The sequence below is a fragment of the Vidua macroura genome, chromosome 2 (genome assembly GCF_024509145.1).
Source record: "Vidua macroura isolate BioBank_ID:100142 chromosome 2, ASM2450914v1, whole genome shotgun sequence".
Taxonomy (NCBI): Eukaryota; Metazoa; Chordata; class Aves; order Passeriformes; family Viduidae; genus Vidua; species Vidua macroura.
Genome location: NC_071572.1, coordinates 24548823 through 24572528, shown reverse-complemented (window position 1 = coordinate 24572528; position 23706 = coordinate 24548823). Strand labels below are relative to the sequence as shown.

Below are 23706 nucleotides of genomic sequence, written 5' to 3'. Positions count from 1 at the left end.
GCACTCTTACAAGTGCAAACACGCAGGACGTCTATTGTGCATGCAGTGAGTCACCTCGAACAGAGAACGTGCCCCGTGCCAGATTATACAGAGGTTTTGTGAAAATAAATATTCCCATTGAGGATTAGCATGAGACCAGATGCTATGCCAAACTTGACTAGACTCTAAAGGCCAATCTTGTTCCTTAAACCAGATGTTTAATGGGGGTTGTGACATCTGAAGAGATCAGCAGACACAAAATACAGGCAGTATATGTTAAATCAGAATGAGGTATATCGTTTTAGAGAGGTAAAATACAGACAGATAAAATATGATTTTTGAAGTGTAAAATTCTGTAAATCCCTTTTTCCAATACTTTTTCACATCTTGCACAATTAACCACAAGCAATAAAATATAATTTATGTTTTGTAGCATATCCTTTTTCTCTTTTGAGTATCAGTTTAAAGGGAGGCCAACGTCATTAGTAAGTGAGTTTACTTACTTCCCTGAGGTAAAATGGAGAGTGGTAAGCATGTACATAAAATCTGCTCTCACTTTCCCAAACTAGATAGGAAGCAACTCACAGGGAGCTTCTTGTCAGTGGCACCTGACTGCTTCTCTATGATGGTATTTTCACATTTTCAGCTTTTCTAACCTATGCAGTTAGTTTTGTTTAACTACCTCTTTTTTCTTTCACATTTGGTGACTTGAAATTCAAGGTCATTCAGTCAATAAAGAGCATGAAAAACATTTCAGTCAGAAAGTTGGTAGCTTTGCAACAGATATTTTCATGAACTCTAGTGAATATCTTACAGCATCAGTTTTTGATTTTCAGTCAAAAGTCGGAAGTGGCAGAAGGCACTTGCCAAAATTCATGTGCTGGATGATGAGGGTAAGGCAGTAACAGTTGGAGGGAGCCCCATGAGAAGCTGTGTCTCAGGGGATAGGTTGTTTGTCCTCAGCTTCATCAGGTTGCTGTTGGGTTATTGTAATGGAAAGCAGATCATGAGCAGCTCATGCTTAGGCCATGGGAGTATAACCATTACAGTCCCCATGGCATGGTGACCCCAGGATCATCTGACTTCCATGAAGACATCAGGACTTCTGGGTAAACAGCAATGTTCCTTGCCTCCCACCTACACTGTGACTTTCCTACTACCTCTCCCTCCACTCAGACGTGGAGTCAAGCTTGAGGAATGCAATGGGAATGGGAACTGGTGGCTGGCTGTGTGGAGGGAAGGCAGAGAACTGAAAAATCTTAGGAAGTTTGTGATAGCAGAACAAGCACATGACCTGCCACCACATCTCTTGCCTGACCTATTCTTAGAGATGGGTGGATGGAAAAGGCTGAGTCACTGTCTCAGCTGCAGAAGACCGAGCTGTACAGAAGGAGCCTGCCAGCCAGGGCTCCAAGCCATACAGGATAGGAGCCCTGCCTTATTTCTCAGTGCTCTTTGTGGCAGGTGGCTAATCCCCTCCACCCCATCTCTTTTCCTCTGCCTCATTCCTCACTAGTCCCCAAAACGAAGAACAGACTATCAGTCTCAACATAATGCCAGAAATTCTAAACAGTTCCCTTTCAGCAGGGATTTCAGGTTTTGCAGGCATGGTTCCCTCTTGCTTTAGTGGAAATCTCACAGAATCACAGAATTATTGAATCATTTAGGTAGGAACAGATCTCTAAAATCATTCAATGTCTGTATCCCATACATGTATGTGGTATCTTTTCATAATTCAGATCTGATCAGCTTGTCATGGCCACCAGGTCCCTCGGCCTTCATCTTTGAGATAAGGGCCTGCTACATATCATAACAAGGTATTAACAACAAAGCATTTCTTCAAATCTACAAGCCTGTGAGAAAGCAAGATGAAACAACAACAACTTTTTCCTGAAAAAGAATAATGGTTTTAGCACTCTTAGCAGTCTAGTGCAAGTCCACCTATAGCAAATGATATAGCATTGAACTTGTACCATCAAGAACAATCTACAGGAGAAAAATATTACTTACACGGCTTCCTTTTTCAGGGAAACACTGACATCCTCCACTGCAGTCTCTGCCTCCACATGGTCCTGTGTATTTCTTTCCACCCTGCAAACCAGAACACACACAATACAAAAGTTAAAAGGTATCAGCTGTAATATCTTAAACAGCACAATCAGCTTTGATTAGCAGACTTGCTGGGAAGCGCTAAAGCAAAGACCAGGATCAGATCTAGGATTTACAGCTGAAGCCTCTTTAATATATGCTTAGAAGCAGCCATGAGTGGCTGTCCAGTTCTTGGAGATCAGCATCAAGAAATATAATGTTATTTCATTTATTTCCCTCCACATTTTCAAAACACTGCAGCTCCATACTGAGCAGTATGTCACATATCTTTTCGACACATGCAATAGATATCATATCACAGAAGTGCAGCTGCTTGGATTCTTTAGTGACATGGACTAAGTCCTAGGTCACAATGCAGCACATCCTTCTATGCATGCTCCAAATTGTTGCTGTATTTTGAAATATTTATTGGTGGACATAAAGGAAGATGTAGGTATCATGTTCAAAATCATGAGCTCCTGCTTTCTCCTCTTCTATGGCTACCTATTCTGGAGGAACAAAAAATTTGCTAGCAGTCAACCACTGTGATTTAGAAGTTACTCCCAGCTTAGGTAATTGTCTTCATTTACATCTCTCCTGCCTGACCACAACCACGTTGGCCTGGACCACAAATATATGGATCACAAAATATGGACCACCAAATATTTCCACTCCACAGAAATCCTTGGATGGACTTCAACAGGCAGGCAAACTCAGATTATATTCCATGCAAGTGCCTGCACAGAATGCAGCAGCCACAGTCAGTCTTGTTCAGAAACCTGAACAGCAGAGATCCTGTGCATGCTGTGGTGTGACTTTTATAAATGTAACTTAATGATTAGGAATGTTGTGAAGACCAGCCTGCAGGCCACTGGAGCTTAGCGTTTTGAACCCCTGAAAATGACCAAACAGCCTAGTAAGTAATCTGGGAAAGGAGGAAGGGATTTCTCATCACTATTTCTGAACCTGGCTTGGCCCACAGTGAATAATTAATACAGTCAGAAGAAAAAGAGAGAAGGATTAAGTCTAGTGGCTACAGGAAACCCAAATCCCTCAGTCAGGGCATTTCACATGTACTGCTCCTCCGATGAAACCTCAAGGCAAGCCAGCTGTAGGGTACAGAGTCAGGCTCCACGTCACTTGCTCTCCTCTTGGCCAAAGCAAATGGTGCCTTTACTTTTCCACCTCCTTCAGAGCTTGAGCCCATCATCTCTTGAAAGGGAGGTGAAAGGGATATAAACAAGGCTCCAAAACAGGATGGGTGCTCTGAACTGCTATGCTGTTTCATAAATAGACAGTGATGCTGCTATTCCTGCCTCTAGGGCTGACTTAAGGAGCTAAAACAGAGAGGGGACCAAAGCTGCCATGTGGCTCTAAGCAATCCTCTACTCAATACCTGAGGTTTTCCAGTCATATTTCTCAGGTATCCATTTCCGCCTTCACATTACCTGAAAACACAGCTCTGAGATTTGGATACCTCCCTGGCAGCCAAATGAATAAAAGGCATAGAGCAGGCATCAAGCATTACCCAAGTCCTGCTTTGATCATATTTGTACAGCAGACTCTTAATATTACAACATACAGTGATACAAAGTTCCCAAAACAAGTTCTTCTGCTTGTCATGAGAAGGTTCATGTCTGTATCTTTTGTATACTAAAACACTTTTGTTTCAGCTTTATATTTAATTCTCATGTTTAATTGAAGGGGTAGGGTTTTCATACTGATCAAAGCAGTCCACCAAACTGAAACCATCCCCTGACCTAGGTTAGGTATTTTATTCAGGAAAGTATTTCATGGATGTAGCAGAGTTCTGTGTCATGTTATGAATTCTGCTTTATGTTTAAGCTATTGTTTAGAGGAAATATTAAATCAAGACAATTTTATAAACTTTAGCAGTTTGCTCAGGTTGGTCCATTTTTTAGTCAAATATCTGGATGATCACAAATTCACTATTTCCATTGAGTTCATTTCTTATTAAACTATATGCAGATGAAATGTACATATTTTTCTCAGCATCCTTAATTTAATGGAGTTTCCCCCACAGTTCCTTTTCTGAAATTGAGTATAGTTCTATTAATTTTTCTGGATGCCATGCAGATGTATGGCCTCTGTGATCATATTCCTCTGGAGGAGGTGGGTGTACTTTAAGGAGAACCGTGCTATGTAGTGCTGCCATCAGTAACAATCAGTTTTGAATTTTCAGAATCTGTTTTTGTTGGTGCTGTAAACAACAGCATATCCCAGCCTAAGAGTAACAGACAGATACAGTAATTTGATCATGTGGATTTTCAGTTTTGCCTACTGAGAAAAAAATGATGAGAACAATAAGTTTATTTCTTTAATTAGCAGACTCTAAATTTGGTAAACTGTTGTCAAGGAGAAAATAGAAAATGAATCAGAACTATGTTAAAACATTTGTGCACGTGTAAGAAAAAAATGGAGGACGCTGCTAATGCTTATTTCAAATGGAAGTCCAAGGTCTATTGTTTGTGTACTATCCACCATCTAATATTTTAATTTGCATTCTGTAACAATACCAGCAGCTAATATGGGGACACAATTGTTTTCTTCCACAATTTTAGGAAGCTTTTTTTTTTTTTTCATTATTTTCTCATTTTGTATCCTTTTATGCGGGATAATCTGCAGATTCTGCAGATAATGAAAAGAAAAATCTGGAAGATTCTCCAAAGGTAGGATACATAATGGGAAAGCATTTGAGAACAGCAGTAATATACTTCTTCTTGATTATACTTGGGCTTTCTTTATTATCTAATCTCCATCTCTTCACTTTTCAACTGCTAGTGGAATGACTCTGGGAACTTTTAGTCACATGCAGCATTTTCTACTACCTTCCACTATTATAAATATCTAGAATATTTATGATTTTTTGAAGATCACTGCACTGTTGATTGATCTTACATTACTGGGGGTTACAGTCAAAAACAAGTTTTACAAGCTTGTTAATGTTCAAAAATAAGTCTGTTAGGGATTCTCGTAGAACTTTGCTAAAAGCAGTTATACCCATGGGCCCACAACTGAGATGAAGGGAAACCAAATGCACATATATCAGTCAATAATTAGAATGCAAAAAGCCTGAAAGTTTCAAATTTAGCAATGGACAATGTACTTTGAAGTCCTCAACTATTTATGTCCTGAGGAAAACAGACTTCTGGGAACATAACACTAATGGTGACAACCCAATGTGGTTGTTTTGATCTGAGCAGGAGCCTTTTTGGTCAGCGGTGAGAACAGTCAGATCTAGGACATGTTTCATCCCATCCTTATGCTGGCATTTAAACTGACCGACTGCATCTCTCCCAGAAAGTTCCTACTGCTTTCTCTCAACCACAAAAGTGGGTGGAGGTGACTAGCTTCTATAGAGAGATCCAGTCCCTGGAGAAAGTGTACGGATGGGGAGATGAATCTCCTGACTAGCTCAGTATGCAGTTAAATGAAGACAAGTGTGCCTGCACCAGAATGATATTCTAGGATTTGTGTAATCAAGCTGGAAGAACTGGCCCTCATACATGAAGGTGTCTACTGAGAAGCCTTTCAGTTCCAAGTCTTTCTCATGTTTTGGATGCTGCATAATCCTGCTAACATCCAAAAAGTCCAGAGTTTAGGCAGAGTCTAGAAATGGGGTTTATAGGATCTAATTTAAGTTTTATGCAATATAAGCACAACATCTGGCTGCTGTTTTAGATCACCCAGAGACTCTCCTCAGATCTATTTCAGATACCAGAGCTAAATCTCATCATAGGAGGGTAAGGGATGTAGCATAGGGTAACTGGCTGAGATGTGTCTACAGAGCAGATGTCCAGCTTCACATGAGATGAATCCTCTGCTGAGTGTCCAAGTCTCACCCTCACAAGAAGCTACACACTTTGATGGGAACACTGAGTGTGAACAACGTTATTTAAGAGCAGACATATGTCTGCAAACACAAAATGAGCTATACCATTGCACTGGTGTGCAAGCCTTCTGTGCATAAGGTGAGGCTGGAGAATCAAGAGTAAAGTATGGTAATTCCATCCAGAAATTAATGTTCCAAATGAGACCCACAGGGTCAAAAGGCAGCCCTTGGAGGCAAGGCCATCTCATTCAGCCAACTGTAATGGTAATACCATATTAGAGAAAATATTTCCTAGGTAATAGTGTCAGAAAAAATAATTTTTGATTGTAAAAAGAATGAGACCAATGAGAGAAAAGAAATTAAGGTTATTTGGGAGTATAGGCAGGGTAATGGTAATGAAAGGGTGGTAAAAACTTGGAAAATAAAAAAAAAAATGATGAAGAGGGCATCAAATTAGGTGAAGAATTAAAATAGTGAGGATATACTAAGAGCAAGGGCAGGGACATCTGCAGGCAGCAGTGATGCTGACTTGTGAGCACAAGCCCACTGGGAGCCCCCATGGGGAGAGACCACAGGTCTCTTGACCAGGCATGTCCCTGGGGGAAGGTGGGGTAAGAAGGGATAAGCTTGTAAGGAAGGATAGGCTTACTCCTAAATACCGACTGCAGGAGCAAAGGCAATAGAATTACAACTTAATAGCCCTTTTGTGTAATTTATCAGATTTTTTACAGTGAATTTGTACAAATGATAATAACAAGAAGATATAGAATTGCAATTCACTGTTTCTTGCAGTGATGTAGTCGTGAATTATTACTAAGAACAACAGTGATATGTTACTTTGCCAAATAAAGAAATACTGCTTCTTAGAGGTGTTTTCTTTAATCAGCAAATCTTAAGTTACATCTAACACTGCTTAGATTCACACTGTCCAAAACTAAGCATCTCCAGAGCTGGCTTTCCCAGCCACTGTGCTGGGATGAATATATTCATCATGTTCAAGGAACATGAACACTGCTCAAACAAAAGCAAGAGAAAACATGTAAGTAAGTGCCACCTATGTTTGTAAAGCTTGCATATTTGCCTAGTGTAAATACTTCTCATTTTTATGTATAGCAAGCATACAATGTGGGTGTCCCAACACAAAAAGTTTTCTGCCCTCTTGCTTTCTCACCATTTTTTTTGTCTCCAAACAATTATTTCTGTATTTACACATCTTCAGCCAAAAATAGACAATTTCAATGCAGTTTCTTTCAGCCAAGCTCTTAAAAAACACAGAAATATATATGCACTTTTATTTAAACTTTTCCACACATTAATTATTTATTTGTTGCTAATCTTGGCCACATTTGGGTAGCTGTCATTTCTGCGTGCCCATTCAAGTACCTCCACTTCAAGGGCTGGTATTCTAACAAAGAACAAAAGCAACCAGAGACAGACCTCAAAGCACAGTTCTATGAGTACAGAAAGAGCAGGAAATATAAGCCATTTCCTTACATACAGCTCAAAAAATAATTACGGAAATTATAATGAAAATATTGCAACTTGGAATCAAAGACTCCATACACCGACATCTTCTTTGATAACATTTTGTACATCGTAGTTGTGCATTAACCTCTGTGCTGACAAGCCCATTCTGCTCACCCAAGTTTCACCAAGGCGTGTTTTAGAAGTTTAGGAGCTTGCTGAAACACTGAACTAGGACAGGAGGTGCTGACATACTGCATGCCTCTGCAGTGGGGCAATGAACAGCACACTGGAGCAGCACATTCAGATGCTTCAAGTGAGGCTTCAGGCTGGAAGTCCCGAGGGAATTCCTGGCATGCCTGAGAGTCAGCCTCTGTGTCAGTGCCAGGGAGACCAGACCAGGCCCCACCTCCAGTATCAACCTCTGCTTTCACATTTGACCTTCAGCTGTTGATACAGACATTAATTTCAAATTCGGTTTATACAGCCCTGACTTAGAAACATTATTTTTTGCTTCCTTCAAAAGACAGAATGAAAAATAAAGCAGGAGTATGACAGAGTACTCCTGCTGCTGATCATCACCATACAGAGAAGAACTTCATCGGATTCAAATGTGACAGCACAGTTGTCTTTGCTCAAGCCCAACATTTTACTCCTTTAAGAGCTGAAAACATTTGTTGCCTGTTAACAAACTTATTTCTCTAGAAATATGTGTAAATAACCACTCAAAACAAGTATTGAGAATGCTGTCAGTGGAGAAGGCCTGGATTGCCCAGGAACAGGCTTGGTTTCTCCTCAGGGCTACAATGTCAAAGATGCAATCAGCCATCTGAAACCGCCTGCCAACAGTCCCTCTAGTGCATGGGGCAGTAAGACCACTGTGAAGATCTTAATTGTCCAGGGAAAGGAAGAGATAATTGGCATGGTCAGAGAGGAAGGAAAAGATGTGGGTGTGGATCCTCTCTCCAACTGTTCTGAGAATTATTTCGCTAAGAACTAATTCTTTCTTTCATATTTGAATGAGAGCCAGAACCTTTTCCAGACTGGATGCATGGCAACTAGAATAATTTAGTGCGTGACCTCAAAATCTTATGAATGTTTACACTTCCCACCAAAAGTAGGGGGAGCCATGTATTTACATATCCTTCAATGAAAAAACTCCGGAGGAGGAAACTGGTCCCAGGAAGAACACAAAGATACTTCCCACCAGCTGTATGAAGAGAGCTGGTCTCCTAAACTCTGCCTAATGGAGTCTTCCCAATGCAATGAGAAGATCTGTACTTGTGGCAATCAAATATGTATTTTAAACTGGTGAGAAGTTTCACATGCCCTCTCCCTCTCATGCAGTGTATCAAGAAAACTGGGAAACAGGATTCCAAGAAAGCAAGCGGCTTGCTTCAGCTCTGAGTCCTGATGGGCATGGGAATGTCAACAAAGGAGAAGTACCCAAAAGCACTACTCCTCCCAGGGACTGGGATGCCTTCGTTGGATGTCTGGGGTGAGGAAAGGAAGGGCAAGAATTGTAAGTCTCCAATGCTGAGAAGAGCCCAACAGACAGAAACTGGTCTTCTCAAGGGTGTCTGAGCAAGTATGTTGGAACCAGAGATGGGAAATATGAATTCTGTATCTCTCAGAAATGAAGCTATAAAATACTTTCCTCTTATGGACTTGCTTGTGACTCTTGATTATATGAACCTTCTGGCATGCAGCCTTGATTTGAAAGCTGCATAGTTTCATTTCAAAGTGAAACTTCACAGCTCCACATGTTCACTTTATTTGAGGTACTATTTACTGTCCCCCTTCAGATTATAAAGTTCTCTTGTCGGCATTTGGAGACACTGCCTTGGAACAAGGGCAGAAGCTAGGTATGATACAGTGTGAACTTATCCATCACATTTTCATAAATCCATTTCTAATTTTGTGGCTTTCATCCAAACACAGTTACCCAGAAAAGCAGATGAAATCCAGAAAGAGCTGCTGTGATATAGTAGGCATTAAAAAAAAAACCCCAAAACTCTTTAAGAGGGTAGGCAAAGAGCTGCCTACATATAAAGCATAGATATTTGAATAACTCTCCAGGGGTCTTGCCTAGTTGTCCAACATGAGTTTGTTTGCAAACAGCACGTTTTGAAGCAAGCACCATATGTTGTGACACAGTTTTCTGTCAAGAAGTCTGAGAATGGAAGTGTAATATTTTACAGGTAATGAAGCTGAATTCAGGCATATTTTTCCTTTTTTTTTTTCCATCACAAGGTTATTATATGTTATGCTACAAAAGAGGAATAAAAGATAGGAAAACCCAGTTAAAAAACTTAAAAATGTCAAAAAATAAGAAAAAAAAAGTGACCTCTATAGAAAAATATAGCACTCCTGCTTATTTTTGAAGAATCTGCAATGCCATGGGAAAGGGATTCCCATGGCGACCCCATGTCTCTGCATGAAAATGCTCCAGCTTTCAGGAGCTAATCAAGGAGGGTTAAGATGCAAAAGGCTTTTTCTGGGACAAAATTGCATCCAGAAAAGGAAGAAAAACATCATCTGGCACTGGTCTATTTGAGCCTGCCTAAAGAAACAACAAATTTTGTCTTAGTCATCAGCTAAGGCTTGAATATATGGTAGCAGGAGACAGGTGATACTGCAGGAAAACTAAGCTCTTTGAAGAGTGTGCAACTATGGTTAAAATGTCCCTTAATCTTACAAAGGGGCAAATGTTCCACAGCCATGAAATGATATATACAGCCCACAATGATTAAAAAACGGGAATAAAAGTGTTGCTCTGTTTTACCAAGGCCAGAATTGGGCTTGCCTGCAGAAAAAACACCCCACAGGTATAAGCCTAGTAAGACTTTGAAGCTGGAAATGTATTAATAAAGGTAAGCAAAGATACCTACATTAATTATTACTATTAGTTAAGGCAAGCCCATTGACTTCCTTGATTTTAATGAGAACTCAGACACCTCCTGAATATGTAGATGCCTAAATTTAGGTGACTTCACATCACCCAGTTCTTTGTTCAAACAGGATTTTTAAGCTAAATCTGAGAGAAAGGTAAAGGATGCAGCAGTAGCTAGAGTAAAATCTGTATTGGCAAGTTAAAATTTGATATCCTGTTAAACTTGATCCCATCTTTGTAAATGCTTTTAGAGATGTGTATTATTTCACTATTATCTTTTCTTATGAGACAACAGACTCTCATCTAACATTCAACATGACATTCCTCATCTAAAAGATGGTGGTCTTAGGCTAAGAGTGCTCGGACATCTTAACTTGTTCTCAACACCCCACCCCTAGAAATTAAATGCATCTCCATAGAAGCTACTTAGGTGGTTCCAAAAACAGTATTACAGAAGTCAGAAGTGTTTTCTAGTTATCAGCAATGAAAAAAGTACTTTGACTTAATTCTGTGATTTTATTGTGACCTGCCAAAATAGACGTAATCACTTGTTAGGGACACTGAAAAGCACAGATTGTTTCTCTTTTAATTTTTAATTTTTATTCTAATATTTTATTAATGCAAACCACAGTGCATTTTGTATTTGATCTGCCCAAGGCTTATGCAAGGTGCAAGTTAGTGGACAGTGTTATCTTGATATGTGCAGTTATACTGGAATATTTTCCATAAAGGAATGAAGTCAAAGACACTATCAACCCTTAATCTGAATTTGGCTTTTGTGCAGTATCTTATATTAGTAGAATAAAACCTCCTTTCCCATCCCTAAGAACAGAAAGACATTTGTTCGCATACTAGTAGCATAATAATGAAACACAGCATTCATTAAAGTAGCAATTTCTATATTTAACTACTTCTGGTTTCCGAAGTCTAGTCATTTTCAGTTTTGGAAAGACATCCAAATAATGATATCATTTGCTTGAAACAATAGAAAGTCTGGATACTAGTCTATATATGGAGATTTTTTTTTAGTCTATTTATAAACCACGCCAGTTATTTGACCTGTCTAGTTTACTCACCTACGTAAATTGGCAGACTCAGGAAACTCAAGAACATATTATTCTTTGTGACTGGTAAGCCTTAAAGGTTCCTAATCATACTTCAGATAGGCAACCAGTATTTTTGAGAACTCATCTGCGCCTATTACACTAAGAACAAACCAATCAGCCAATGTAGGAAAGATTTTTTTACTTTTGAACCAGCAGCAGTGCAATGCATTAGCTCTGCTCGTGGGGAGGCGACTGACAGAAACCAGCTGTACAGCTGTTCACATGGCTGCAGCATCTGTACTTTCTTCTGTGCAGTGCAATGGTGCCAGGGTTTCCCAAAATGTGAGCATAACCACTGAGATTTTATTGCTGTTTTATTCCTGTCTGTAATTACTTAAAAACATTTGATTGTGCTTTTATCAATTGAATTTGTTAACTTTGTTCTCCTCTGATAACTGTTTACAGACATTGTTCTGTTTACAGTCATGGTTCAGACATGGTTCAGACATGCTGATCTGGTTCTGAAGTGAATGCTTAAGAGATCCTGGGAGTTCTTTTTTCCCTTGGGAGGGATGAAGTTGGCACTGGTTTTCAATGGCCTTTTAAAATCTTGTTGTGCCTGCAGAATCAGATATAATAAAGAAAGCAAGAAAGCTGAATTTAAATTCTTCCTGCAGAATTATACAAATCACAATTAGAAATATCTACCAAGAACTGGAAGTATAGAACTATCCCTGACAGCATGATTTGGAAGGAATGGATTTGCACAGGTTTATCTGATTGGCTGACACTGCATTTATCATACATGCTGATGGGTAAGTCCAGTCCAGTATAACATTTACAGCCCTGGCTCAATTTTCAGAGTTGGCTGTTAGACAAATGACTGTAGTGGAAATATTAAATGTGGAAATTTGCTATGCAATTTTTCAGAGCTGCTTCTTGGGACAGGACTGGTATTCCCTTAAAAGTAAGAAGAATGGGTAAGAGATTTGCAAACTGGAAAAAGAACTGCATTTGATGATGGAAGTGTTTACTGCTAACTGCTTGGTCAGATGCTTCACCCACCATTTCCTTTCTATTTCAATCAAGAAAAAGCCCATGAGAGCTAGCTTTCTTACTGACCCATTTTACTTTCCACTTTTGATTGCAAAACTTAACCTCCTCCCTGAGCCTTATTGCCTCTGCTCCAAGGTGATCAGTGCTGCTACTGGTAAAAGCCTTGGGTACAAGTTTAACAAATAAAGTAGAGGATCTGCAGGACTGTATGCAGACACCTGTGAAAGTTTTTCTATTTGCAATGAGGTTAAATAAGGTAATCTAGCAGAAGAATGTATTCAGAAAGAAAAGACCAATGTGCCTCTTGTGGATATAAAAACTGGTAGTCAGCTATCACTGATAATCTCTTTTCTCATCTATTTACTTTTGATTAGCAAAATGTCTTAAAACAATTACTCATAAAACTCACATGATACCTTCCTTTCTTCTGCCAAAGAGCTCTTTTAGTTGGGTTCCTTGTTAGGGGTCAAAATCTGTATCTCAATACAGATTTGTATCTGTATCTGTATCTGTATTTGTATCTGTAGATCACAAAATCAGAAACCTGGAATGGGCTGAACTGTTACCCTGCATCCTAAAAAATAAATGACAGCTTATTCTTTGGATATTTCTTCATCCTGCATATCTGTTTCCACATCATTTTATTGAGAAGAGTGGGAAGGTTTGTTTGTTTTATTGGTTTTTGTTTGGTTTTTTTTGGAAGGGGGGAACAGGGGAGGTTTCACTTCCTTCATAATATCCCCTTGATATCCCAAGAACATTACCACAGCCATACTGGGAAACATTGGCTCAGGATATGGTAATATGGAAATTACATTTATTTACTCAATGAAAAAAAGGGTTCATCTTTCCCTTATTACCACTGACTTGTGACTTAAAGCATGCTCTGGTTCAGTTTGACAGCTGAGCTGTTTTCTGCAACGCTGCAGAACTGGGTTAAATGCACTTTCCCAGAGTCTGATGAGTCACTGGTTCAGCTTGGTCTAGGACCCAGATCTTCCTGCTTTCTGGTCCACTTCCCTAACCAACAGACAAACACTGTCTGCATTGCTGCAATAAGTCTTGTAGCTCAGTCTCCACACCAAAAATGCTCTTATCATAGAACAAACAACTAACATACTGAGATTATAAACAACCAAATATCAAGCTTTAAACTGACTGAAGGATGTCATTTGGCTTCTCTTTCACATCCTTTTTCATGACATGCTTATTATTTTTCAAACAGATCTACCAAATTCAGAAATGCTCATGTCTTGGCAGTAAGGAGTAGAAAATAGACAAGAAAATAGTAAGTAACACGTTTATAGCTCACTGAACGCAGTGATATGATCTTGACTCATGATACAAGCTTGACTCTTAGAAGAGGTGGAACAAATCCCAGAGTGCTCATCAAGCTCAAAGATCTTAGAAACTGGTAACTGATGCTTTATTCAGATCATGTTTCTGTATGGGCTGTACACCCCACCTAACCCAGGAAGAACAGCCCTGAATTTGAAATCCATCAGAGGCAACCAGAAGACTGGATATATGCATACAGCTTGCTATAAGCAGCTTTCTATGAAACGCCTCATAGGTGATGCCAGCTCAACATAATGATATTGAGAAAGAATGCCCAAAGACCAAAAATGGATCTTAGAAATACTTTATCAGCAATGGTGTGGAAATAACCTGGGACTTCAATGTTCATGTTCAACAAAGGAACAAAACAACAACAACAACAACAATGAATCCAAGCTCAATCTCCTTGCTTGCCTTCTTGAAACCTCACAGATTGTATCTCATGCCTCTGTTCAGAACAGATCTTCAGATTAAAGACCAGTAATAAGACTGTTGGTCTCTTCTAGGTACCATCTAATTATGGCACTGGTCTGGCCTCTCTAAGATCTAAAACACAAAAACCCAGTGGCTTTTCTCTGACATAAAATGCAAGACTCTGCTAAACTGCAAAGCAAGTAGAGGAAAACAGTTCTCCCCATGTAGATTGAGGAATCAAGCCTCTAGTGAATCATTACTATATGTATGGCTCAACCATAAAGACTGTTCTCCAGTGACCCTTTGCTCAACCACAAAAACCACAGCTTCATTTTCATGCACCAGAAGGTAAAGAAAAATCACATATTTGTCTTGTCTTTCTTTTCTGTGATCATGGAGAAGTCAATATCTACACTATATTTTGTGAACAGAATAGATCTCAAACTCATTAAGCTTCTAGAAGGACTCTCCTATATATCCCCTCCTGGAAGAATCAATCTCTCACCATTTACTTTTACAAACTCAATGCTTCACCTGCTGAAAGCTAGGTAGAACAGTTTCATTGCTACCTCTTCACCAAATCCTTCCTTCTGTGTTCTATTTTTCCAATGTCTAAGAAATTATTCCAGTTGATTTTTGAAAGGCAGGTCTTTTTCATGAAATGGCAACAGTAGTGACATATGCTGGATAGTAATGAGGTTTTGAGTCTGGTCACACTTTGTCAGCAACATCTGCTGTTCACAGAGATGAATCTCACCAAGCATGCATTTGAGGGGCTAAGTTCTGTTTGGTGCCTGCCTGCAAGCTGCATAACTAGAACTTCATTTCTCCGTCTAACAAGCTGAGCAATAGTCCACAGAAAATTCCCATTCTTTGTTTATACTACTTAATTTGTAGTCTCTTCTCTTTTGTATCTTGAAAGGTAAGAAGACGGTTTCTCTAGTCACCAGATCCTGGGATCTGTTTTACTGAATTAGAAAGCTGGTAAAATAAGTCTTGGGGGCATTTACTCTCAACCCTCCAAACCCTATCCACTTTATTTCCTAAGTGTGTACTTACACACAAACAAGTGTTATTAATTTTCCAGCTGTGAAATATAATAGCCAGGCTATAAAGCCTGGTTTCTTGTCTTTACTCGTCTGTTTTTCCTGATGAATTGTGTTCCACTCAGGCAAAGGCTTCTCAGTAGCTGGATATTCCAGATAAGCTGCTAACTTGGTTTCAATTGTTGTGATGCTGCTCAAGTACAATCTTTTTGCACAGTTGGACCATTTCTCTACAGTTCTCAGAGTGCTACACCGTTCACACAGTGTCCACTAACAGACATTTATTCTGCTGTTCTGATAATTCAAGCATAATATTTCCATTTCCCTGGAGTTTTGTGACTGTTGCCCATTACCTTCCTTAGTCATTCACACGTTCTTTCCTTCTCTCTGTACAACACTTAGGTCAGATCATTTGATTAACTCCCTGAAGTAGGTTACAGTCACACTAACATTAAGCCTTATTTTGTGGCATTAGTGATTCCTGCTGCCCACTGCTACAGAGAACATTGCCTTTAGTATCTTGTTCCTATTGGTGCTCCTGTACTTCTTTATTACATACAAGCCAGACTCTGATCACCACTGATAAAGCAAAGAAAGATACTAATAATATGGGCATGACAAAAAGAATCTTTGAAGATCTTAATATGGTAACAATTAAGCCCCTTTATGGACTTCTCCTATTTACTGAGAAAGATAAAGGGTAGCTGTAGCAACATATTTCTCAGAAATTCTTGTGACATTTCAATGCCTTGTTTTTTCTTATTCATCCCCAAAAAATCTCCCACTGCAAGTAGCCAGTTGGCCTGAACTCTGTTGTCCCACTAAATCCAACTGTATCCTTTAATAATGGAAACCCAGCCTCTTCTTGCTTACTGGAGAACTTCCTTACCATCATAAAATATGATGTTCTTGCCTGTGAATTCCTGCAACAATGTGAATTAGGATCCCAAGGCAAGTAAGTTTTTCTCTGCTTCTGCTGTTTTTATTATAATTAGGTAAGTAAGAAAACATTATTTCTTGTGTTTTCCTCATTAAGCCACATCAACAATATAAAAATCATGTAAAAAGCTACTCTTAAAATCTCACAATAACAAATCCCTCATCCTCCACACAAATATCCTTCTTTAACTCTTACAGTCCCAAAGCCCAGTATGCTTTTCTTTGTAAAAAACGACAACAAATGTAACTATTATCCCCCGGTGGTAACAGTCTAACTCTCCAGTCATCTCTGTCTAGCACCAAAGGACCTAGGTGAAACATGACTGAAGACAACAGTTTATGCCAGATGCTGAAAGAGTAATAGGATACATTATGCAAACAATTATTTGGTTTTGTATTTTGACCAAACGTATAAGTTACTAGCCATCCCTGTTCTATATGTCGTCTTATTTTAACTATTCTATTCTTTCAGGAAGAGAGCAGTACAATGCTGATGTACTTTGCTGTGTCTATTTTGATGGCAACAGCTGGCATAGCTGGCAAAAGTGAGGTTAACTTCCCACTTCCCCCACTCCCCACCACCCCCCATCCTAGGAACACAGTAGGAAAAACGGAATTGTTCTTCTGAATTGCACATCCGTCAGCCTCCTCCTGGGAAGAGACAGCTATTTCTTATCTTGGCTGTTTTACATCACTGAAATGTGAAGGGAGAATTTGAAGGAAGGAAATCATAGAAAAGAGAGACCTCTAGGTTTCAGAGCACTGGAGGGAACTACCACCAAAGGGGTGGGATGGTTGGTGGTGGGGATGAGAATGCTGTAGGTAATGAAGACGTACAGAACCTCCAATGATAAAAAAACTTTTAAAAGAAAATATTTTTGATCTGCTATCCTTTACCCTTTTTCAAAAGACAATTAAAGAAATACCTTTACATTATTTCATTATTTCAGTCTGCAAACTTCTTATCCTCTGAGATTCTAAAGGAAAGCTGTCTCTCTCTGATGTTATTCATGCCTCAAAGATAGACAGAAAAACATCCTTTTTGCACTATTCTGGGACACACTGCCCCTGAAAGTAGGGATTTACAGCTAAATCTAGTATAAATAATGTCATTTGGTAATATTTCAAGAAATGGCAGCAGGGTTAATTTAGTCTTCCCTCGGGACTATAAATGAACACATGGATTCACTGAAAAGATACAAAGAAATTGTAATCATCTCATTTAGAAGAAGATCTGTTTAAAGGACACAGACTTGAAATGCATTGGGGTAAATTTCAAAAGATCAGGAGTTAAAGATAAGCATCCAAACTGCAGAGAACTTATCTGAAACTTCTTGGGACTATTTGATGCTCTATGAAATGGTACCAGAAATCCTGTACTGGCAGGCCATTTGCAGTAATTTCACAACTTTCAGGCTAGAAACTTGGATCTGTTTGGTGGTAATTCCTCACCTCTGGATCTTGTGTAAAGCTGAGAGCATAGCGTAAGAACTCAAACCCAGTAACTTTAGAATCTCCTATCATGGAAATGCTAACCAGACATGTCAGAACTCAAAACTGCTCATGCAACAACAGGAGCTTGGACAAAGTCAGTCACTTTCTCCAAAGAAAGCAGAGATCTGAAAAGCAGCTCTTTCTCAAGGACTTCTATGGACAACAAGTCTTAGCCACAGCCTAGAAAAGAGACATCATCTCTTGACATCTGCTAGTGAGGGAAGGGAATAATGGAGCAGGCTTTATCAGGTTTAATTGAACACTTATTTTCTAGCATTTCGGACCTTTGTGTTAAAATCCATTAAGTTAAAGAGTGTAGAATATGGTATGCCCAAACATATTTACAAATAATTGGGTACCTATTCTGGGGTAAATAATGGTCCCGATAAATTGCTCTTGTCCCAAGAAGTAGAAAAATGTGTCTATGTGGGGAAAAAGATTCCTAGGAGATTATTTCTTCTTTTATTTTTTTCCCCTAGGAAAGAAAAAAACACTTAATTTGATAAGTCCGTTCTGCGTGGCTGGGGCTCTGAGTGGATCCCCGCACCAGTGCACTTTCTGTAAAGCACCAGGAGCACGGCGGAGCTGCGAGCCGGGGAAGAGAGTGGGCAGGAAGGCGCAGCAGGCACCGCTCCCGGAGCAGGCACCGCTCCCGCAGCGGGCACTATTCCCGCAGCAGGCACCGCTCCCGCAGCAGGCACTAATCCCACAGCAGGCACTAATCCCGCAGCAGGCACCGCTCCCGCAGCAGGCACTAATCCCGCAGCAGGCCCTGCTCCCGCAGCAGGCACCGCTCCCGCAGCAGGCACTAATCCCGCAGCAGGAACTAATCCCGCAGCAGGCACCGCTCCCGCAGCAGGCACTAATCCCGCAGCAGGCACCGCTCCCGCAGGAGGCACCGCTCCCGCAGCAGGCACCGCTCCCGCAGCAGGCACTAATTCTGCAGCAGGCACCGCTCCCGCAGCAGGCAGTAATCCCGCAGCAGGCACCGCTCCCGCAGCAGGCAGTAATCCCGCAGCAGGCACCGCTCCCGCAGCAGGCACTAATCCCGCAGCAGGCACCGCTCCCGCAGCAGGCACTAATCCCGCAGCAGGCACCGCTCCCGCAGCAGGCTCTAATCCCGCAGCAGGCACCGCTCCCGCAGCAGGCACTAATCCCGCAGCAGGCACCGCTCCCGCAGCAGGCACTAATCCCGCAGCGGGCACCGCTCCCGCAGCAGGCACCGCTCCCGCAGCAGCAGGAGCAGCAGCGAGGGTGGCAAAGGGCGCGGTGCAGCCCGGCATGGCCGGATACGCGCGGGGAGCTGCGGCGGAGCAGCTCCGGCCGCTCGCCCTGCGAGGCTTGGGCTCCCCGCTCCTCTGGCTGGGATTGGGGCCCTCATCCCCTGCTCATGGAGGTCGATATGATAGAGCTGCGAACACGCTCTGTGATGGCAGTTTTGCCTCCTGCTGCGGATTGCTTAGGTTTTCAAATATGACGTATGATTAATTGGGAGGTGGAAAGAACAGGGAAGTGTAAAGATTTATTTATTTTGTTTGATTCATTGTTCCTGCGGAGGGAAGTACTGCTCAATAAGAGAGCGTAATTTAGATTGCCAGATTTCTGGGTGGAGGCTCAAACTGGTGCACTTTGTTTGGTTCTGCAGGATGGGTTGTTTTTCTTTCGTAAGCAAAGCTAAAATTGATTCTGACCTATACTGCTTCTTGCCAGAGAGGTTTCCCTCACACTGAATTCCCTGTTGGGTTAGACATCTGTCTTCCTGAATGATCTCAGCTCAAAGATAATACAGACCTCCAAAGAGTCAATGCATACAAATAGGTATCAAATCTAGAAGCACTGCTATCTTGTACATAGTGGTTGTGTTGAAGTGTCATTTATCACCTGGACAGCTCAGCCAGGAAAGGGTGCTACTGCAATCACCCTGTCAAATCACACTGCTGCCAGTGGAGTGCCTCTATACAAGAAATACAAATCAAGAACAGCACAAGCTTTACCTTTCTAGCTTTATGTATAATAGAGGCTTTTGTCAGCAAAATGTGTATATGTGATCCACTGATGGATGGACTGCAGATCTGGCTAAAGTAAGGATGCTGCTTGGGCAGTTTTCAAAAAACTGGGCAAAGACTGCTTTATTTGTCACAGGAGTTGAAGAGACCATGAACCAAACTGTTACTGACCCCCACCAACCCAATGCACCTCACCCCATGTCTGCAGGCTGGACCCAACCTTCATAAAAGCATCCTCCTTGCCCATGTTTCTACAGCCACGCCCAAAGCATTAACTAGCACTAATTTGCAGTGTTGAAACTGTGTTAGTATGTCAGTCACTTTGTTTCACTCTAAAGAAGCTCTGTTTCCATAGCACAGCACCTGTAGCATGTGTTCTGTGGCATGATTCAGTCTCAAAGCTCAGGACAAATACAAATATCCTTTGTATCTACCTGCTGCAGGGCACATGTCTATCCCATCTAAATATCCCTTGCTGCAAACTGAGGAACTGATCATGATCAGTACTACCAAACACTTTTGCTGGTTTTTAATAGCTCATTACAATTCTTCTAGTAATTTGTAAGCTGAAGGTTCAATATAGTGCCTATAAGTGCATTTATATGCTTTCTGCTTTCATATTTTTCTAATCCTTGGACTCAAAAATAGCAAAAAGTAATTGTTCGTGGTAGGAGACAGCAACAACAATATCAAAACATCTATAAGCAAAGCTAGGAAAGTTTACTTAACCTGATGTTAATTTCTGGGGTGTTTTTTTTTTTTTTTTGTATACAAACAAAAATGTAAACTTGGGTTTTTCCCAGCTTTGACTATGTTTTAGATCTGTACAGTCAGAAAATTTATACGAATGCAACATACTTTCTATGTAAATATAAAGTGTAGAAATCTTCAATATCAAAATGATAGATAGAAATCTTCAATATCAAAATGATAGATCACTTGAGTTATTAATCTCTTGTTTCTGAGTAGGAAGAATTTGCTTTTCAGATACTTTTCCATTAAATTTATTAAATACCTTTGAAATGTGGCTTCCTTTCTTTTAGATTAGAAGTTGCCCACACCTTCAGGAAAATAGTAGTGGTAGAAAGGTCAAGCAACTTTCTTATCCATGCCTCCATACAGACTCAAGGCGCCTGTGCTGAGACTTGTCTGCTTCAGGGAGCTTGCCCAGCGCTGCTTTGCTGGGAAGATCTGATAAGGCTAAAGGTTGGACTGACAAGGCTGCAGGCAATGAAGACCAGCAAGAACATTCCAGCTGTCTCCCAAGCATGGCTGGAGCCTGCAAATGTTACTGCTGTAACACAGCCTTGTGCATCAGATCGACGGTCAAAAGGGGAGAAGCATTGGTGGAATATCAAAAGCAGCTTTAGTATAACTTTGCTATCTGATCTCATCGAGGTTTCTGTGGAGGACTTGTGCCTTGTTTCATTAAAATGCTTTTCTGCACTGAAATTTTTTCTCCTGGCATTAAATGTCTCTCTTTCTTTGGGACATGGCAATACCTACTGCATGAGGAAAACAAAAGGTCCCACAAGCATGTGGAGAAAGTTCTTGGCTAGCAACGCAGAAAAGAAAAACATTCTTCACTTACTCACTCATTTGCAAAAGACAGACTATTCCTGAGAACTCCCAAACCTCTGTTATCTTTGTGACTGATCCTTGGTGAACAGCCGGCAGCAAAATGAACTTTCCAGAGTGGCTGGATATCAAATAATTGTGGGTTGCCTGGACTAGAGAACAGCATCATTACCACTTATCTTGTTATGAAAAAATGACTTAGCATATTTGTCATTCTTTACTTGATAGATGTAAACACTAGGGGTATGTAGGGACATAACATCATTTTCTTCAATTTCTCAAAAATAGCAAAGCTAAAAGCTGTCTCTGTAAGTGCAGTGCTTTCAAAAATTAAAAAAAAAAAAAAAAGACTGGAGAAAGGTTTCTGGGACTTGGTTTTCTAATTTAATAATGGGAAGAATGGTTCCTTCCATTCTTCCTGTTTTTTTGCGTCTCTAACTTGGCGAGTAGATAGAAAGCAATTTAAGAAACAGGGAGTTGAGTTACATTCAAGTAAAAAAAAAAAACAAAAAAAGAAGCTATTGAACTGAAAGAAACTGAACTTCAGTGATGAATTAATATTACCTGACTTACTTGATGATGGCAACAGCTCTTGCCTTTACAGATGGGTGTATCTATTCCTTGAATTTACAGATGAGCTTGAATTGATGAATTCAAAGCTGTGGAATCACTTCTTTCATCTTCCTGTTATACACACTCACTCCCCTAATGCCCTAGCTCCAGCCTCCTTAGTTAGAGCTGCAGGTGTCCTACAGGCTTCTCTGCAGGTGCACCCATGCTAGCAGGCAGCAGTAGAAACTAGTGCTTCTGATTTTCCTGTGTGCAGAGGGAGACTCGAGTGAGCTGAGCTGGAAGCCGCCGTCTCTAGCTGGTCCCCATGTACTACTTTCAAGCGGTGTGCCCATAGGGTTTTTTTATAAAATATGGTCTGAGAATCACACATGAAACTGTGGTAAAAAAGAAAGGGGACTGAAAAATGACAGTTACAAACATTTGGCTCCTTAATCAGCCCAAATCAGGAAGAAGAGGCCAGAGTAGCTTGTCCATAGACTGAGCTTTGGTATTACACATCTGGAGTTCTGTCACTTGTGTCAGCCCATGAAGGGAAAAGATTCATCGGTGTTAATCCTATCACCTGTGTGTGGAAAGACTATAACAACAAAGCAGATAATTTAGAGTATTCAATTGCTATTAGCAGCATAAAGATGAGGCAGTTATAACAGCAGGACAAAGTTGGAGAAAAAAAAATGTGTTGACTTGCAGGAAACAGAATTAATAAACCTAAAATCTCAAGGAGCACATTAAAAAAAAAAAAGACAGCTACTCTGAATCTTCTGACTGCACTAAAAATAGTCACATAAAGTAACTTCTGTGCTGCTGCTTTTTCTTGAGCAGAAGTATGCAAACTAGCTTTAAACTTATCTCTTATCTCTATACTTGTTGCAATTGGAATTTTCCAGAGGAATTTGTCTAGCAGTTGTTTTTAACTAATGTTCATTAAAAGCATGATGAAGCCCCATCAGGGAAAATAACAGTGCTGTGACACTAGGAACCCAGTTGTCATCATTAGTGATGAAAAAAAAGATAACTGTCTGCCCTGGCCAGTAGTGTTTTGGTGGTCTCAGTAAAATCTAAGATTGAGGATAATAAGTTGGACCAAATTCTGTGAACATAAGTATTCTGTCATATTCCTTCAAATTACAAAAAGCTTTGATAAGTTATTCAGCTGTCTACAGTATCCGATTTTAGAAGCACTTGCTCTGTATCTAGAAAATACAATATCTGGGAAAAGGAATTGCCTCTTATCCAGCTGGAAACTAAGAGTGAAAGGCTGGAGTCCTTAGACCTTTAAGATGAAAAGCTTTCATTCTATACAGAGGAGGAAATGGTTTAATGGTGAACATGGTGACATAGTGATAGTGCTAGGTTGGCAGTAGGACTTGATGATCTTAAAAGGTTTTTTTTCAACCTTAACAATTCGAAGTTTTTTCTTACTTAAACTACTAAAGGTAGTCAGAGAGAACACAGTCAGCCAGGGAGAAAGATGAAATTGGGTTCTCTGCACATTTCATGCTACCCGTGCAGCTGGTTTCTTCCAGGCTGAGAAAGGAAAATGCCTGAAGAAAGGGGGAGGAAATTCTACAGGAAATTTGGTAAAGATTTCCTTTTCTTGTTTTTCTCATGGAAGAAAGTGACCTGAACTTGTAGGGATAAAAAATAAATGCTCTGTGAAGCCTCATACAAATCAACTTGTCATAAAAAGCCTGCTCTTCTGCATGCAACACTCTTATAAGTTCCAATGGAACAACTTAATATAATTAGTTCCATCCAATCTGCACAAGTCCATCACCAATGTACTGCTTTTGCAATACCAGAAGCAAAATTGAGCATGACTGAACTCTTTTCCTGCAATGTCATGTTGCTATACAAATAGCGACTGGCTTCAGACTACAACATCACGCTGCCCTTTGAGTCCAGGTTAGTCTGTGCAGGGTGGCTGCACTCTTGGGCC

At 40.4% G+C, this 23706-nt stretch overlaps 1 protein-coding gene across 1 annotated transcript in view; it reads right to left on the bottom strand.

Moving 5' to 3' along the window:
- COL4A2 (collagen type IV alpha 2 chain) overlaps nt 1-23706 on the bottom strand; it is a 141051-nt gene that overhangs the window by 98108 nt on the left and 19237 nt on the right. The window contains exon 4 of the mRNA XM_054004344.1: nt 1990-2070. Coding sequence (XP_053860319.1) covers nt 1990-2070 — 81 coding nt within the window. The remainder of the gene's footprint in view (nt 1-1989; nt 2071-23706) is intronic.